Source organism: Felis catus, chromosome C2 (genome assembly GCF_018350175.1).
Source record: "Felis catus isolate Fca126 chromosome C2, F.catus_Fca126_mat1.0, whole genome shotgun sequence".
NCBI lineage: Eukaryota > Metazoa > Chordata > Mammalia > Carnivora > Felidae > Felis > Felis catus.
The window spans coordinates 81,105,921-81,124,323 of NC_058376.1; the positions used below are offsets into that span (position 1 = coordinate 81,105,921).

Genomic DNA, 18,403 nt, shown 5'->3' on the forward strand with positions numbered 1-18,403 from the left:
AGGACAGGATCATGGGGTGAAAGGAAGGATGGAGAAGGAAGAAAGCAGAGAGGGGAGAAGGCAAAAAGAATCAGACAGGCCTCGTGCTTACGGCCAGCAGTGTCAGAGACAGGACTCCTTAACAGAAAGGCTGTGAGGGCGAGGGGCATGGGGCTGAGTCAGACCAGTCCCGCGGGGAAGGAAGGAAACAAGTCCGTTAGACCACCTAAATCATCCTAAGGTCCTCTAAACCCCAGGGTGCCTTTAAGACATTCCTGCAGCCACATCGCAATGCTGTGGGTTGTGTCCTGCCAGGGAACAGCCAGAGAATCACAGACACTCAGGCATTGGATCGACACATGTTTGTTGAGTGTCTGCCACACGTCGAGCACCGGGGATACATCAGTGAAGCCAATGGACGGAAATCCATGCCCTCGTGAAACTTTCATCATCGTGCAAGCACATGTACTACAAAGCATAGCAAGATACGTGTTAGAGAAATGTGTGTACTGGAAGACAGATAAAGGAGGGAAGGAAGTGCTGGGGGGAAGGGGCTGCAGGTTTAGCTTGAGGAGCCAAGGAAGGTCTCCACCAGGGGGCATTTGAACAGGGACTGGTAGGAGGTGAGGAAGTAAGTCCTGGGGATATCCAGATGAAGCACCTTCCAGGCAGAGGGAGCCTCAGTGCAGGGGTCCTCGGGGGGGGGGGCTTGGAATGTGGGTGGGTTAATGAGGAGGCCAGAGTGATGGAGCAGAAGAGTGAGGAGGTCAAAGTGAGAAGTAGTAGGGGGTGAGATCAGACAAGTGATGGCCAGGGGTGCTTGCGGGGAGAGTCTGTAAAACATACCAAGCCATATAGGTGACTGGGAAAGTTTGTCTTTTACTCTGGAGAAGTGGAGAACCACTGGAGATTTTGAGCAGAGGGGTGACATGACTTCAGTTTTACCAGGTCACTCCAGCTGCTCTGTTGAGACCGGACTGTATGGACTCAAGCAGAGATATCAGTGAGGAGGCTGTTGGAATAGACAAGACAAGAAATGATGGTAGCTTGCACCAGGGTAGAAGCATTGCAGCTGGTAAGAAGTGGTGAAGTTCCAGGTCTATTTAGAAGGCAGCATCGGTAGATGGAAGTGAGTCCCAATAGAAATATCTGATTCAACTTCCCACGGAGGGTCCTTGGAAGATGGATCCTCAGGCTGTGTGTGAAAGCTCAGAGGAATGGCGAGTTCACCTTCTCCCTTGGGACAGCCATTGCACTGCTGGGGGCACTGTTAGAGAGGGCGTCCTTTCTGCACAAAAGGCACCTCTAGTCTGCCAGAGAAATTTCCTCAACAAAACAGGATTCTTTGCTCCGTTCCCCTTCCCCCAACCCAGCAGGGAGGTCAAAACAGGCCAGCCTTCAACTCCTTCCCTACAGCCCTCTGCTTACTTCTGCCCTGGGTAGCTGACCAAGACAGCTGACCAGTGGAATACCAGTCCTATACAATAGGCCTTTCAGTTTCTGAAGATACTGTCACATCTACCCGAAGATCTTCTCTAAGCTCAAATTCCACAATTTCCACACTGTTTCTCATAAGGCAGGCTTAAATAACCACTCTGACCAAGCTCTGGTTTGTCAGTGCTATTCATTTTTTTTTTTAATGTTTATTTATCTTTGAGAGAGAAAGAGAGAGAGCGGACAGGTGGGGGAGGGGGAAAGAGAGAGGGGAACAACGAATCCAAAGCAGGCTCCGGGCTCTGAGCTGTAAGCACGGAGCCTGACATGGGGCTCAAACTTGTGAACTGCAAGATCATGACCTAAGCCGAAGTCAGATGCCCAACTGACTGAGCCACCCAGGTGCCTCTGTCAGTGCCTTTCTTAAAATGTGGCACAGAACTTAACCCACTCCTCCATGACTCTTTAAGTATCCACATGTGGCCTGACCAGGGTAGACATCAGGGGAACAAGGTCTTCCTAAAATCTACCTACTATGCTTCCTGAAAATGCCCACCCATTCACACAGGCCGAGACTGAATCTAATTCTCTGTTCCTGAATCACATTGTTTTATTAATCAATGAATCTTGGAGCCAGCTAGATCTGCAAGCTCTTTTTCTTTGGAAATTTTGCTGAGCCCTGTCTCCACTGTTCTGCCCACTTCCTTATCCCAATTTACTGCCTCATCTGCAGTTTTGTGATGGATTTTTTTTTAATTTAAATAAAATACAATTTTTAAAAACCCTGCTGGGCTTTAGATGGCTTATTTTGACCCAGCATTCTACCTGGTGGAGGTAGCACTTTTATTTTTCTTTTTTTATGTTTATTTGTGTGTGAGAGAGTGAGAGAACGAGTAGGGGAGGGGCAGAGAGAGAGGGAGACACAGAATCTGAAGCAGGCTCCAGGCTCTGAGCTGTCAGCCCAGAGCCTGAAGTGGGGCTCAAACTCAAGAACCATGAGATCATGACCTGAGCTGAAGTCAGACACTAAAATGACTGAGCCACCCAGGCGCCCCTAGAGGTAGCACTTGTGAACTTTGCTTCGGTTCACCAATGTGTCTTCCCAGATCAACCTTACTTTGAACATCTTCGATGGTGCCCAAGAGATGCAAACCCCTCCTCGGTCCACTGTGTTTCTGTGCAACACTGGGTGTACTGATTCATTAGCGTCCAACAATTCTGTGAGGTTTTAAATAAAGCCTGGTCTTGGTACTAAACAAAAGGCTCACTCACCAGGCAAATGTAGCCCTTATAAATTTCCTATTCACAGAGCCCTGGGCTTAGGGCTGGATGTGATGCAAAGGAAACAGAGGAGATGCCCCAAGTGACCTAAATCATAGTGCCTGAGCTACAACCAACATAGTGGCCCTGTATCCAACTGAAACCGACCCTTGAGGGGTATAGATGGATCCCAAGTTGCTAAAGCTATGGGATGGGCGCCTGGGTGGCTTGGTCAGTTAAGCGTCTGACTTCGGCACTCGAGCCCCGCGTCGGGCTCTGTGCTGACAGCTCAGAGCCTGGAGCCTGCTTCAGATTCTGTGTCTCCCTCTCTCTCTGCCCCTCCCCTGTTCATGCTCTGTCTCTCTCTGTCTCAAAAATAAATAAACGTTAAAAAAAATTTTTTTTAAAGCTATGGGAATGAGGAGGGATAAAATAGACAGGAGAGAATTGTGTTGGCTTATAAATATTTAGGGAGCTACAGTCACAAAGAAGGGGAAAACATGGGTACCCTCTATGCTGGGTCCAAGCGCAGGATTGGGGGAAAAGGTGAGTCCAGGTGGGTCCAGGAGGAGGTTGGTGTTCAGTGAGCTTTCTCCATACCTCTGACTTATCCACGTTCTGTGCTTCTTTGAGCATCTACTCTCCGTAGACCTTTGTAGTCAAGGCATAAAGAGCACAACAGTTACACTGTTGCTTCTTGTGCTCCGCCCCTGCCCAGGAGCTTCGCTGGGGTTGGATTTTGAGAATTGCTCTTGAAAACACATCTTCAGTGGTTCTCTCCTCTTGATGTTTTCCAGGAGATGGATCGTATTGTCAACCAGATGCTTCACGTTGCCCAGTATCTGGAGTGGGATCCCACGGAGCTGAGGCCTGTGAGTTTCCAGAAGCAAGGGGTGATGTCCACGTGAGCCTCCAAAATGAAAAGCAGGATTCGGGACTTGGATACAAGTGTTTACTGTGCATGCTCTCCCAGACTTAGTTTCTTATAGGCAACTTCTCTAGGGTCCTTGACCTTCCACTTCTCTGACAGGAAAAATTGAAGACATAATTCAAATAGTAATACCTAATAATACTCCCTAACCTTTCCACCGGAGTTAAATTTTTATAACAGGAGTTCAAGGAATTTAGAGCTAGAAAGAATTTTAAAGATTTTCTCAATCACTAGGTAATATTAATAATAATAATTACACTGGGGGGGGGGTTCCTATGAGTCAGTTATTAGATTAGACATTTTATATTGATTTTCTCTTGCCCTCACTACAGTGCTCCAAGCATAGCAATGCTATTTTCATTTTACAGATGAGCAAAGCAGAACCCAGAGAGGAGTGGCTTGCCCAAGGCCACGCAGTCAGGGCAGGGCAGGGCCAGGCACTGAACACTGGCCTCCTCACCCCTTTTTGCCCCCTCACTGCTCTGCTCACTGTGAATTAGAGGGCAAAGATAAGGCAGAGCAAAAGAGAAAGAAGGAGACAGAGGGAGGCAGGGAAGTGCAGGATGAAAGTGGACAATTGTTGCTCTCTGGGTTCTGCAGATACTGAAGGAGATGTTGCAAGGAATGGACTACGACCGGGACGGCTTTGTGTCTCTAGAGGAATGGGTCCACGGAGGGATGACCACCATCCCACTGCTGGTCCTGCTGGGCATGGATGACTCTGTAAGTCAGCAAGCCTGAGCTCAAAGAGCTCTTGCCTTTCAGAAGCATCAGGCTCCACGTGGAAGTTAACATCTGTATACAGCCTTGGCTTCTGCCCCAGTCTTCCCAATGGACACACCAGCTACTCTAGGCCAGCCCAAAAGTCCTCTCTTTTTACTGATTAGTGTCTGGCATATAATTCATTCATTTCACAGAGGGTATTTTCTAAATTATAACTAAGTAAAGAGACTGTTCTGAGTGCTGGGAGGGGACACAGATACAGTATTCATCCACCAGAAGCTTATACCCAACCGGGAAGAGGGGGGGAAAAATCAAGGGATAATACCATCTTTTCCACAAGTTAGGTTAAAACATGCTAAGAGAGTTGAGGAAGGAAGAAAGGGAGAAGGAAGGGAAGGAAAACTACCGATCTGTCAGAAGGTGGAGGACATTCAGTGATGGTATCTTATTCAACCACCAAATCAACCAGATAAGATAGATATTTTCCCCCAATTTATGTAGATGGAAAAGTGAGATTTGGGGCCTAAAGAGCAAAGGAGGAGGCAGAATTTATTTGCACTTGACTCCAAAGATCCCACGCTTGCTAAACCTCCCACACTTAGAAGTGAGAAAGAGGGAGAAGCCTTGGAGGTTGTTTGCCCTGGCCGGAAGTACATGTGGGATTCTGGTATCTCACCCTTGAGTGTAAAGATCAGGTAGAAAGACTTTAGAGGATGTTGGATCTGGTTCTCAAGGATGGATATGATTTGGCAGACGGAAGATGAGAGAAGAGAGAGTTTATGGCTGGGAGAAAAGCTTGGTCAGAGACCTAAATGACAAAGTTCAGAGTGTATTAGAGAAACCTCCCAGTTTGATCTGAGTAGGGGACACATACAGAGGCATAATGTATGCCTGCATCTGACCTAGTCTGCTTATTTTGCAAGGGAAATGCAAAAGGTAGGAAGGACACCCATACACAAGGTAGGAAGGATAAAAACCAGAAGTACCCATCGTGACATTGAGCATTCACCAGGACCATCGCATCAGTTGTGGACAACACTTCTTGGAGGTTATTGAAATGTCAGAGAGAAGAATGGCCCATTCAGCTGGGTCAGCCTATAGCTGGCTGCCACTACCTATAATGTCTCCAGGTGACAGTTCTGCAATTCAGGACTGCAGTTCAGAACCTGAGCCTCTGTTCCCAACACTCAAGGGCAAAGAATCCTGCCGTCATCTTGGCACGTCCAGGTCTTCCCAAGTGCTAACTAGAAATCAAGGACCCAGGAGCTACGCAACTCCCATCTTATTCCTTAGGACCCAAAAAGTCAGAGCTGGAGAAGATCCTGGTGATCCGTGGTCTAATCCCTTCATTTTACAAACTGAGGGCCAGAGAGGTGAAGGGATTTTGCCAAGGACACACACCTAGTTAATACCAGAGGCTAACCTCCGTATTTCGGAGGAGCACACGTCATTCAGTGACTCTTTACCAAGAACATTCCATGGGCAAGAACCCACGTGAGCTAGGACATGAGGTGCTCAGATAAGGAAGACATACTTTCTGCTATCAATACTTGGATCAAAGTAGAAGTCCCGCTTGGGTGTCGTTCCAGCATACCTGGTTTTTTCTCTGAAATGTGGGAATGAAAATGAAACACTTTAATCACAAGGAAGCAATTTCTGTTCTCTATTCTGTTTTGGACTTGGGAAGTCCAAGGCACCACACGACTCTTTGCATGGAGCCGCTGTCTTATGGCTGGAAGAGGGAGAGACAGACTATTTCTTCAACACTCTCCCCAGTATCTCCCCCAAATGCCAAAACAGCCAGGTAGAAGACCATAATTCACATCAATAAAGTGACAGACAAAAGCAAATGCCAATATGGTTTTTATTGATCAAAAGTTTTATGCATTTCATTCTAAACATGCACTAAATTGTAAGTTTTTGCATCTAATACTCAGGACTCTGAAGAAAGCATCCCTCAATGTCTTAAAAATCACATTGCTCCTTTGGCTCTTTCCAAACCCACTTGTGGACACTGAAAATGTCTGATGGCACACATGCATATGACAAAGAGGCTGTGTCCGGGGGGGAAGTTGCAGCCACACCCTCGCCCCTGGTTCACCGCGGGGAGGTTACTCCCACAGCCTGTAGAAATGAAGAGGCCACATGATGGTGCTATAACCCAAGCAGAAATGTTGCTTTAGCCTTCCTCTGCGTCCTTTCGCTTCTAACCCTGTATCTAGGAAAATAGTATCTGAGAAAAGGAAAGTCAGCTGGCTTAGTTAATGAAGGTATTTTCAGGTAAAATGACCATCATTCAGGCTACAGGAAGGCACAGTGGGGTCCGCTGAAGAGTGCTGTAATCTCCTTTCTGTCCAGGAAAGAAAACCCTGGATTGTAGAGGCAGGGGAGAGGGATTAAAGGGCTCAGGCCGGCAAGACCCCCAGTTATTAAATCAGTTGCTTGTTATTTTATGGTCTTGGATTATTTATATAACTTTTCCAAGGCCCTCTTTCTTTCTTTTCTTTCTTTTCTTTTTCTTTCTTTTCTTTCTTGTATAGGTAGAAGTCTACCTACTGACAGGTAAACGGATACTTCACTTGTTTTGTGTTCCCTCGTGTCTAACACTGAGAGAAACTTAATAAAAGGGTTTTTTTTAATTTTTTTAACGTTTATTTATTATTGAGAGACAGAGAGAGACAGAGCATGAGAATGGGAGGGGCAGAGAGAGAAGGAGACATAGAATCCGAAGCAGGCTCTGGGCTCTGAGCTGTTAGCACAGAGCCCAACACAGGGTTTGAACCCACAGACTGCGAGATCATGACCTGAGCCGAAGTCGGACACTTAACCAGCTGAGCCACCCAGGCACCCCTTAATAAAAGTTTTAATTCACACTGTGGTAAGCACTGGATTAGTAGCTTTACTTACATTATTTCATTTAATTCTTACAAAAATTCTCTGAATTTAGATGTTTATCAAGTGAGTGGATGAATCAATCCTTTTATGAAACATTTAATCAATTAGTAAAACTGTTTACTAAAAGTGGAAATCATTAGATAAAAAGACTGTAATTCTGTAAAACTCAGGTCTTGAAACAAGCAGGATTTTGAGGTGGTGAGATGAAAAATGCTTAGCCTTCCCCCAGGAGGAGACCAGCATTTGGAAAGGCAGATGGGCTTTTCTAGGGACCATAAGGAGCACAATCTGGGCACAGGAATGAATCTGGCTGCTGTGACCAGCCCAAACCAGAGGTGCCCGGAAGTAGGAACTGGGGTATGAGTCTGGCACCCTGACTGCCAGTCCTCCCGACCTTATAACAGTGGTTCTGACTGTCCCTTAAGACCAGCCCAGGGGTGTTAGTCTTTTGATGGAGCCCATGAGAAAAGTTTAGGGACAGCATACTTGGAGACATACTCCTGAAGCCACGGCCTCCAATGAGACTGTGCTCCTAGAGCTAGAAGCTGGAAGAACTGGTGTCTCAGGGAGGGTGTGTGATTGTGTGAGGCTCGGCTTATCTAGTGGATAAGGATGGATTTGTCCGTTCGGGAGGAAGTGGTTTAACCCTCTCTATTTCTGTCTCTTTACTATTTTATCTGTGTACAGAAAGTTGAGAGAAGTATGTTGTTTTCACTAAGCTACTTTTGCCTGATTATAAAACTGGTGCATGCTCATGGTAGAAAATGTGAAAAATGCAGAAGAGAGGAGAAATTAGAGATTAATATAAACCTGTAGTACTAACAGTGGCTAACCTCTGTTGACAGCCCAGTGACATTTCTTCTCATCAAAGATCTTGTTGTATGAAACTGAGATTATATTGTCCAATTTGCATTCTAGTTTCTTCATTTAGCATTGTATCGTGAGCGAGTTCCCATGCCATTAGATACTCTTACTAGTATCTTTTTGATGGCTGATAAATGATATGGATGTACTACAAGTAACCTCCAGATAATTTTGAGACCTTCAGGATATTTCCAATTTTTCATTAAAGATTTTTTTTAATGCTTATTTATTTATTTTGAGAGAGAGAAGGAGAGAGGGAATCCCAAGCAGGCTCCACACTGTCAGCACAGAGCCCGACATGGGGCCCAATCTCATGAACCGTGAGATCACGACATGAGTTGAAATCAGGAGTTGGACGCTTAATGGACTGAGCTCCCCAGCCGCCCCCAATTTCCAATACTGCTGGATTAAACATCTGGCAGAGCACAAAAATGTTCATCTGACTTTCAAAAATTATTTCTTTAGAATAAAACTCAAGAAGGGGAATTTTTACGTCAAAAGTTACAAACATTTAAAGGATGATGATGGATGGATGGATGGATGGATGGATGGATGGATGGGTAGAGATAGAAGACAGATAAAAAGTCTCTTCTGACTTACACTTCTGCCAACCATGTAGGAGGGTCTTATTTTATCCCCCATACATACACTCCTAGTCACACATTCCTAATGTGTGATATTTGCTCATTTTAAAAACAAAGGACTTTGTTTTGATTTGTGCTTCTTTTGAAAGAGTCCCTAAAACAGTTAAACAAGTGAATAGCTTGTTTCCCATACAGAAGAAGAGTCTTAGAAAAAAGAAAAACCTACAGGAGCTGCTCCCTGGCTTCCATTCGCACGGAGCTGCCTGCTCAGCATCTCATTCCTCGTATCCCTGCAGGGCTCCAAGGGGGACGGGAGACATGCCTGGACCATGAAACACTTCAAGAAACCCACCTACTGCAACTTCTGCCACATCATGCTGATGGGCGTTCGGAAGCAAGGCCTGTGCTGTGTTTGTGAGTAAACTTCCTTCAAGCCCCTTTCCCCAGGAAGCGTCTTGAGCCATTCCAGGCAGAGTCTAGGTGCTTCTGCCTCCCGGCTTGAGGGACCACCTATATTGTCCAGCAGCAGGAAATAGAGCAAGAGCTCTGTGTCCTATTTCCATCTTACCCAAGTCAAATGAACAAATAATGTCCTGTTAGTGGAGTCCTGTCATGGGCCGCTGAGCCCTAGAAAAAAATCATTAATGTTCACGCACAGTTTTAAAACATCTCATAGTGATTTTAATTGGGTTTTGCTAGTGAATGTTTATTTTGCTGAAGCTAGGGGGTGGTCATTAGTAAACAGCATAAGACTGTATTGTGTAAATGCATGGAACTTACGACTCTCCTTTGGTTTGTCTTTATAATCCATTTAGTAAAGTCAGGAGAGGAGGAAAAAACAAAGGCGAGAAAAGAGGGGAGGGGACTGGAGAGAAGTGGAGAAAGATGGAGGGGAAGGAGGGAGAAGGGGTGATGGAGGAAGGAGAGGGGAGACAGGGAGTAGGGGAGCAGAGGGAGAGGGGAAGAGGCTACAGTACAAAGGCTTTTTGGGGCCAGGGCCTGTGGGTGCAGCCACCTTACCATACAGGTAGCGAACACTCCTCCCGGACCCACAAGAGCCTGGTGAGCTGCCGCTTGGGTGCTGTTCGGGCCACCAAACTGTTTCATCTAAACATGCACACATGAGCTAGGCAGCAAGTGACCCAGCCACAAAAGTCACCTTAGCAAAGCAGGGCCCTGTGCCAACTGAGAGCCAGCATCAGTGGGCTAGTGGAGGGGCCCCCAGGCCTTCCAGCTCTGACACTCTTCTTACAGAAGAACCCCATCTTATTCCTGGTGGGTTCGAGGCCTCTGGGCCTCTACGGTTTGCATAGTAGTAAAGGGTAGTAACAACCACAATAATAATGTGCGGAATAGCTATTCTGACCAAGACACGTAGTGCTTTACACACCTTATCTCAGTTAATGCTGTAAAAACCTTGCAAAGAGAAAGGCAGTTTTGTCCCCCAAACCCTGAATTTCAGACACGTGTTGAAAGTTACCCAAGATTATGTGTGTGGTTATCAATGGCAGAGCCAGAGTTCAGGCCCAGGCCTGCCTAACTCCAAATCTCCAAAATTAGAACACCCCAGCCTTTCTCCTTCCTCTCCAGCACCCCCAACATACATGGCATTGGCATACTGAGAAGGTGGACTCCTCATGTTCTCCTTAGCGGAAAATGCCTTTCTGAGACTGTTTTCTTGCTGCGTTCACTCTCTGCAGTGGAAAGCAGCGTGTTGGAATAGAGGGTATAGAAACACGTCTGGGAGAGAAATGTGGACTCTCTTCTCAATAAGCAACTGGAGACCATTCCAGATTTCCATGAGGAAGGCCAACTCCATATGTCCCCTGCCTCTGACTGGCCACTCAGAGGGAGGCATGGGCCTGGGCTGGAGTGGAGGTGGGCAGATGGTTAGACCTCCCTAAAGTGGACACTCACAAGCACTTTCCTTTTTGTTTTTTTGTTTTCAGATTGTAAATACACTGTCCACGAACGCTGTGTATCCAAAAACATTCCTGGATGTGTCAAAACATACTCAAAAACCAAAAAGGGCGGTGAGGTTAGTGATACCTGTTGTTCTACTGCATGCTGCATCCTGGCCAACACGTCCATCACCACAGATTCCTGAGCAGGAAGCTTTATCAAGTCCCTTCTCTGACTCAAGGACCACCCTTACATCATCCCATTCATCCATCAATCCATCAGCATCTCCGCAGTGCCCACCATGTTCCAAGCACTGTGCTAGGGGGTTCGCAGGTTACAAGATGGTCCCCAGCCTGTTCCAGAACTGTGGAGGCTAGTGGGAGAGGGACAGACATGTAAGCAAAGTACAAAGAAATGAGCTATATGATAACGGTAGGTTCATATGGGACATACAGTGGAGGCACCAAGGAGGAGGCCAGGGAAGTTTCCACAAAGGAAGTGGCATTTGAGTTGTGTCTTGAGCCCACATCAGGAGGACTTCACAAGGCATCAAGGAGTTCAAGGCACCCTAGGCAGAAGAAGCCTCGAGTGCAAGGCATGAAGACATGGCATATTCCAGACCCTGTAGTCAGTTTGGTGGGACTGGGACAGAGGATGCTTGTAGGGACGTGGTAGGAGATGGGCTCTGAAAGTGGTAGGTCCAGCCTGGGCAAGTTCTTATGAGGCCAACAGAGGAGTTGGAAAGGGGTCTCTTACACAACGAAGGGGCCACTGAAGAGCTTTAAGCACATGAAGAAATGATTGGGTTTGCGAATTAGGTTAACTGCTCTGACCATGGTGCAAGAGAGACATCAGAGGAGGGAAAAGAGCTCCTCCAACAGTTCAGGCAAGAGGCAGTGCCTCGCTGAGGGCCTGGCAGGGTGTGGGGGGCACTCCGCACTCACTACACTCAGTACATTCACAGTCGCACCGTGGTGGCTGTCTCTACTGAGTATCCCCTGGTTATGCCGGTTATTGCATATTTTGACTGTCTCCCTGGCTAAGGTAGAGGAGATGAAGGGAGAGTTTGAGACATAATTTTGGGGTACCACCACCAGGACTTGGTGATGGGGATGTAGGGGATGAGAGAGAGAAGAGGTCAGAAGTGGCTTCCCAGTTTTGAGCTTGGCCATTGGGTGATGCCATTCACAGAGTGTAGAAATACACTCCCCTTAGTATTAGTAGGGGAAGGGCACTCTAAGTTCCTGTAGAGGGAAGAGACCATTGAACCTGAGTCAGGAGATGATTAGCAGCAGGGAGTGGCATCCAGCCCTCCACAAAAGGACTCGGGAGAGAGAAGGGCACCTCCAGGATACACATGCATGCCCCATGAGACACCGCATGGTCTCTTGTCTACTCCATACACCACTCCCTTTTCATGTTCATACCTTTCACCAGGATGCACTGTGTACCTCCTGGGCTCATGCCCTACGCCTACACTCTGGCCACTTGCCACATACGAAACAGAGGGAGGCCCCTGACGGGCCAGTAGGCCATAGTCACAAACTCCTGAGTCTCCAGGGCAACCCAGATTGCCAACTCTTCTGATCCCAGCAGAGGATGGAGAAGGCAGCATAGTGATGGGACACAGCCGTGGGCTTGGAGCCAGAAGACCTGGCCGTGAGTCCCTACTTGGCCACTTACCAGCCTTGGAACCTAAGGCTGGTCCCTTAACCTCTCTGAAGCCTCATATGTTTCTCTCCAAGATGGAGATCATAGGACTCTTAGAGCAAATTCAGTGTGACCAGATAGATGACAAATTGATTAGCAAACTGGGTTCTTTATACCTTCCGGGGGTACACAGTGGCAGGTGAGAGGCTATAGAATAAACATGACATAGCTTCTAGAGCAACAATTTTACCAAAAACCTTTTTTGGGGGGGAGGATGTAGTAACTTAATTGATAAGGAATTTAAAACTTTTATTTAGTGCAGATATGGATGGTATCATGCAGATACGCCATGTGTTTTTAATATTGTTTGTAGTTGGCACTTCAGGCTATGCCCTCACATTCCTCCAGAGGCCACATCTGCTGTTTGGAGTGCCCTCGAGGACAATTTTGAGAAGCTCTGTAGAAATGCTGGACAGAGATAACTGAGGGCTTAGGCTCCCAGAATCTGGTGTCATAGGCCACTGTGGCTCCACTTACATCCACACACAAACACGTATTTTCCCCGCCTGCTTCCCACGTTCCTGGGTTGCCCTAGTGGCATTTCCTGGTCAGCGTGCAGGTACAGCCAGCTGTCCAGGAAACAGATGTGCAGGCTGCTGGCTGCTGAACCACACTAATTTCTTTGGACTTTTCTCTAACTTCCTTCTAGAGTGCTTCTCAACCTTAGCTGCACATTATTCATAATCATTCGGGGTGCTTTAAAATAAACTGATGAATCCGGTCTTCAGAGACTCTGATTGATTTGGTCTGGAGTGAGGGCGGGTAAGTAGGACTTCTAGAAACTCCCAGGTGGTTCTAATGAGCTGAGAGCCACTGGCTTATAGAAGACTGGAGGGGGGGAGGGAGTCTTATCCTTCACTGAACACCTCCAAAGGGCCAGAATTGTGCCAGAGAGGCTCTTCCAGGTGTGCTATCTTTTTAAATGCTCCCAGCAAACCCAGAGGTGGGCTTATCATGCCAAATTCTACAGATGAGGGTCCTGAGACTCAGAGAGGTGCAGGAACTGGCCCAAGGTCACCTGGCTGCAGAGTGGAAGATCGGTGACTCCAACCAGTTCTGTCTGCAGCCCAAGCCCTTTCACGCGTCCCTGCATCACACTGCCTTCCAGAAGAGGGCGCGCACAAGCACATCACACTTGCAGACCATTCTGCAAGACAGACAGATGGACTGCCAGACAGGATGCTGCTCAGAGGCTAGCCTACCAGGGTGAATGAGGTATTCAAAGTGCAGGCCAGGTGCTTTTTGTCTACTTTGATTAGGATGATGGTGGTTAGGCAGGGAGGGACCACGTCAGTGCACTTCAGCAGAGCAGCCCCATATCCACTAAGTGCATCCACTGAAGGGAAAGCAACCCCTCCGCCCTGTCCCCACTCCTCCCAGACCCTTCTCCTCAGGCTCAGGGCCCAGGGATGTGGCTCTGCAGCCTTCCCTGGTATCCTTCCCTTCCCTCCTGCAGGTGATGCAGCACGCGTGGGTGGAAGGGAACTCTTCTGTCAAGTGTGACCGGTGCCACAAAAGTATCAAGTGCTACCAGAGCGTCACCGCGCGGCACTGCGTGTGGTGCCGGATGACGGTGGGTTGGCGAGCAGGGTGGCCCTGTTTCTTTCCAGTGTGTTTTTGCTCAAGCCATGGCCAGGGAGCAGTGGACATCCCGCCAGAGGGCATGAGCAGAGCTAGGGGAGCAAGACTGGGGGGCCCAGAGCCCCCATTCAATGCTCTAACAGTGCCTCCAGTGAATCACCAAGCTTCCCAGAGAGAGGCCAACCCCAGAACCAGGGAAGCGAAAGCTGCTTAGGAAGAAGCAGGCAGCTGTGAGCAGCAAGCCAGACCATTAACATTTTCCTCTGGGTGTCATCTGGGGCTGGGAGTACAGAGTAGGGGTGGAATGAGACAGCAGAGCCCCTGCTCCTCAAGACATCAGAGAATGGCACACTCCTTACAGCAGCCCCACTGCTGGGGCCACGGTCCTGCACCTGCTTCTGCCGGTCACAATTGTCCGCAAACTTCTGGACACCTGGAGCTGCCCAAGCTGCCCGACCTGCCCGCCAAAGCAAACTCTGTGCCATGTCTTGTCCCCTTGACCAGGTATCAGCCTCAAAAAGGATGTGCCTCCAAACCAGACTGCAGATCTCTTAAAATACACAGGTTGAATCTTGGGTTTTACTTCCAGGCTCCTGGGAGTTTGTTCAGTAAGATCTCCTTCCTTACAGAGTCTCAGAGCCTGGGGAGCAAATATCCAAGGGGGGTTCTGAAATCCACACAGTGGTGCCCTGCTGAAGGGTCACAGGCCTGCCCATGACCATTTCACTCCAGCAGTCGTGGATAACACTTGGTCTTCTTTCTCTGCCTGTAGCCAGCTTGGCACCCCTGACCACACCACACACACACACACACACACACACACACACACACACACACACACACACACCTATACTGCCAAAGCCAGCAGTGCATAAGGATTTGGGGGAGTGTTGCATAACTGCCTCCCCAGCAAACCTCTGAACGCTCACCCTTGACATTTCCTTGATCACTTTCATTCACTCTCATCTTCATTGTCCCCTCTAGTTTCACCGCAAATGTGAATTATCAACGTTGTGTGATGGTGGGGAACTGAGAGACCATATTTTGCTGCCCACTTCAATATGCCCTGTCACCCGGGTAAGTGTTGCTGCCCCAGCAGGTTTCTCTGGGTTCACATTTCAGATGTAGGTGGCATTCAGGCGGGTCGCATCCCTCCGAGGGCTTCCTCGCAACTCCTAGGGTTTGTGTTTTCACTACAAGTTTGAAAGGTCATTGCCACACTCATCAGATTGTGAGAGAAAACTCCTCTGACTGGTTCCAAGCAACTTGGCCACCTAGAATGCTCTGAAATGGCCCATCAAGGGAAGCACATGCATTCTAAGCACCTTTCCAGCAGAGCACAGTTACAGGACTTTCTGCCACCACCTGCACATGGCGAGGCCTCCTGGGTCCCCCTGTCAGCCTGTCTCTTATGTCTAAACATGGAAATTCCTCTGCCTTGAGGATTCCTACTTGGGGGGCCCAACCCTGTTTGGAGATGAAAGCAGGAAAATTCAAGTCCATTTATCTCCATCTGAAACTTTGTCTCTTATGTTGAAGACTCCTCTTTCCAAACCAAATCCCAAAAACCGTTAACTGTCCCCTTCTGTCTTGAAGATGTTGCCGAGGCTCACCGATCCCTCATATTTCATCCTTGACTTGACTTGCTACTCCTTTTTCATTAAAAGGCTGAAGGAAAAACACCACTTTGGAAAACCAGTTGGCAGTATCTTGTAGGTTGGACATACACAAACTCTGTGACCCAACACGTCCTCCTGTGTATCTGCCTGAGAAATGTGCGCATTTAGGGGCACCTAGGTGGCTCAGTCGGTTAAGCGTCCAACTCTTGATTTTGGCTCAGGTCATGATCTCATGGTCATGAGATCAAGCCCCTGGTCAGGCTCGGTGCTGGTTGTGGAGCCTGCCCGGGGTTCTCTCTCCCTCTTCTGCCCTTCCTCCACCCAATTGCACCACTTGCTCAAAGAAAGGGAGGGAGGAAGAACGGAAGATGAGCATTTATTCCACCAAAAGACCTGCACGAGAATGTTCATATTGGTTTTGTTCGTAACAGTCAAAAACTAGAAACCATCTAAATGACTGCTGACAGAGGGGTTTGAGGCATATCGGTGTAATGGAATACTGCATTGCAGTGGGGAAGAGCTCTGCTGAGGTGCAAAAACATGGATAATCTCAAAGATACAATGCTGAACAAAAGAGGCTAGACTCAAAAAAAGACACTCCCTAGGATTTCATTTATGAAATTTAAAAGGCAGGAGTGATGCCTGAAGAGGCAGTAGTTATCAAGGCATGTATGGATGCAGAAATTCATCAAGCCGGAGATTTAGATTGGAACGTTTTACTATATCATACGAAATAAACCTCCATAAAATAAATAATAAACACTGAAGAAAACAAAAAAAAACCAGGATATACAAAACTAAGCAAAACAACTTACTTCAGTATCACATCAGTTAGATAGTGCTGAGCAGAGAAGCCAGATCTAAGACCTTGCTTCCCAGAGCTCAAGCGTCTAAATCAACAAAGTAGATTTCTGCCAATTTCAGCGTTTCTTCTCCCTAGGTCCGTTCCAGTGTTTTGAAGTTAAAGTCAGAACAAACGATGATAGAGGCCTGGGGAGTCTTAGAGAATCCCGTAGGGAAGCATTTCTTTTTTTTCGATCCAAAGCCCTGTTTTGAAAAACTCCTCCCTACTCTATACTGGTTTTGTAATTCTCTCTTTATATTAACTATTTGTTTTTCTTCTGATCACTTTTTTTTTTATATTTGACTTTTTTTTTTCAAAATGTGTTTGTCTTTCCTCTCATCACAGGACAGGCAAGGTGGGAAGTCTGATGGCAGCGTGTCAGCCAAGGGTGAACTTGTGATGCAGGTACCTCCACAAGCCTCAAGTCCCATCTCTCATTCTGAGTGGGTTCAAGGCTGTTGGGGAGATGGGGGAGGACAGGGTTTGCATTCTAGAGAAATATATCTCAACGTTTGCTTTCTCATCTGATCTATTACATCACACAGGAGGACACTTTATTTCCAGCTTCTGTAAATATCTTTGAGTACCATACTGTTGGCAAGTGGTGAAAAGGGGAGGTTGGTTGATCCTACTGCTGGTCAAATAAATTTTATCACCCTTTTAGGAAAAAGTTACATAAAACTTCAATATGCACACCTCAATACTAACAGCAGTGTGGACCAAGAAATATACAGTGGGTTTTCCAAGACTTTCAAGCTGTGTCTAGAATGTGATCTGCCAAGACAAAGTTAACCAGATTCAGAAGATCTTCTTTATCCTTGAAAAGGGAGGGGCGTAGCAATCCCTGCACTGCCCACCTCCTAGAGATGCTCTAAGATTAAATGAGAACATGCAGATTCATGTGTCTTGAAAATTAAAAGGTAAACAATAATGATGGAGAAACTTTAATAAATGGGAGAGCTGTAGATGCCTAGAAAGGCAGCTGGAGTGCACGCACACGCGCGCGCACACACACACACACACACACAATGCAGGTGAGCCAGTTGTTTACAGCTGGCGTCCATCTCGTTACCCTGCATCTGCTTTGATTGGGAATGCCCATGCTGTACAAGTTGTTAAGTATTTTGAATATGATCCCCGGAGGTAAAGAATTACTCCTCAGGCTCCAAGATGCTTCTGGGTATCACACAGTCACCTGGGCAGATGATAAGATTCTTAAAAATCCTAAGAATGCTACTGTCCATTTGAAACAACATGGTGCCGTGTTTGCCGAAATTTTAGCCTGAGATCTGGAAAAGTAGACATCACACATTGAATATGGAATATGGCTACATCTCCATATCAGTCTGTCCTTCAGCTGAATCCACAAACGTTTATTAAGTACCCATTCCCATATCTGATGTCATGGGGAGCTTGGTGGGAGGGTTATACACACACACACACCCTGCTCCTGAGACATTTCAAATCCAGTTGATATTTTGAGACATTTATCGAAGAAAACATGAAACAAAACCCATGTGAATGGGCAACAAGAGAAGCCCAGATGATACTACATACTTCAAGTGCAATGGTTTCAGCTGCAATGATTGAGGAAAGCTTCATAGAGGAAGTAGCTCTTGAATTGGGCCCCGAGAATGAAAAGTTCTTTTTAAGAAGGAAGTGGGCTCTTCGGGACACCAAGGAGGAGGAGAAACCAGAGTGAGCAGCCCCACAGAGTGGGAAGTCAGGAGATACACTCACTCGAGGATAAAAGCCAGGCTTGGCTGGGACACAGCTGAGGGTTATAGGGGGCAACGGTAGATTGGGGCTATGCTGAAATGTCTTGGCTGCCGGGTTGGGAAATTTGGATTATATCCTCTGGGAAACAAGGTGTCATTAAAGGTTTCCGAGCAGGAGTGGCATGACTGATGCCCCAGGAAGGAAACCACGTATGGGACTTACCTGAGATGGGAAAGGTCTGGGCTGGGTGGGTACCGTGGCAGCTGCCAGAGATAAAAGGACCGCCAGGGAAATAATTGGCAGGGCAGGGTCTTTCCTAGATGACTAGATTAATGATAATAGTATGTTTAAGAGAAAC

General features: G+C 47.2%; 1 protein-coding gene across 13 annotated transcripts in view; it reads left to right on the plus strand.

Moving 5' to 3' along the window:
- Positions 1-18,403, plus strand: part of DGKG (diacylglycerol kinase gamma) — a 217,099-nt gene that overhangs the window by 80,081 nt on the left and 118,615 nt on the right. For 11 of the 13 annotated variants that reach the window (XM_023260324.2, XR_006585184.1, XR_002745323.2 and 8 more), the window contains 7 exons: positions 3,471-3,545; positions 4,205-4,327; positions 8,967-9,084; positions 10,620-10,708; positions 13,739-13,855; positions 14,848-14,940; positions 16,672-16,731. In XM_023260324.2, the coding sequence (XP_023116092.1) occupies positions 3,471-3,545; positions 4,205-4,327; positions 8,967-9,084; positions 10,620-10,708; positions 13,739-13,855; positions 14,848-14,940; positions 16,672-16,731 (675 nt within the window). The remainder of the gene's footprint in view (positions 1-3,470; positions 3,546-4,204; positions 4,328-8,966; positions 9,085-10,619; positions 10,709-13,738; positions 13,856-14,847; positions 14,941-16,671; positions 16,732-18,403) is intronic. The other 2 variants (XR_002745328.2, XR_002745327.2) reach the window with 2 other exon arrangements.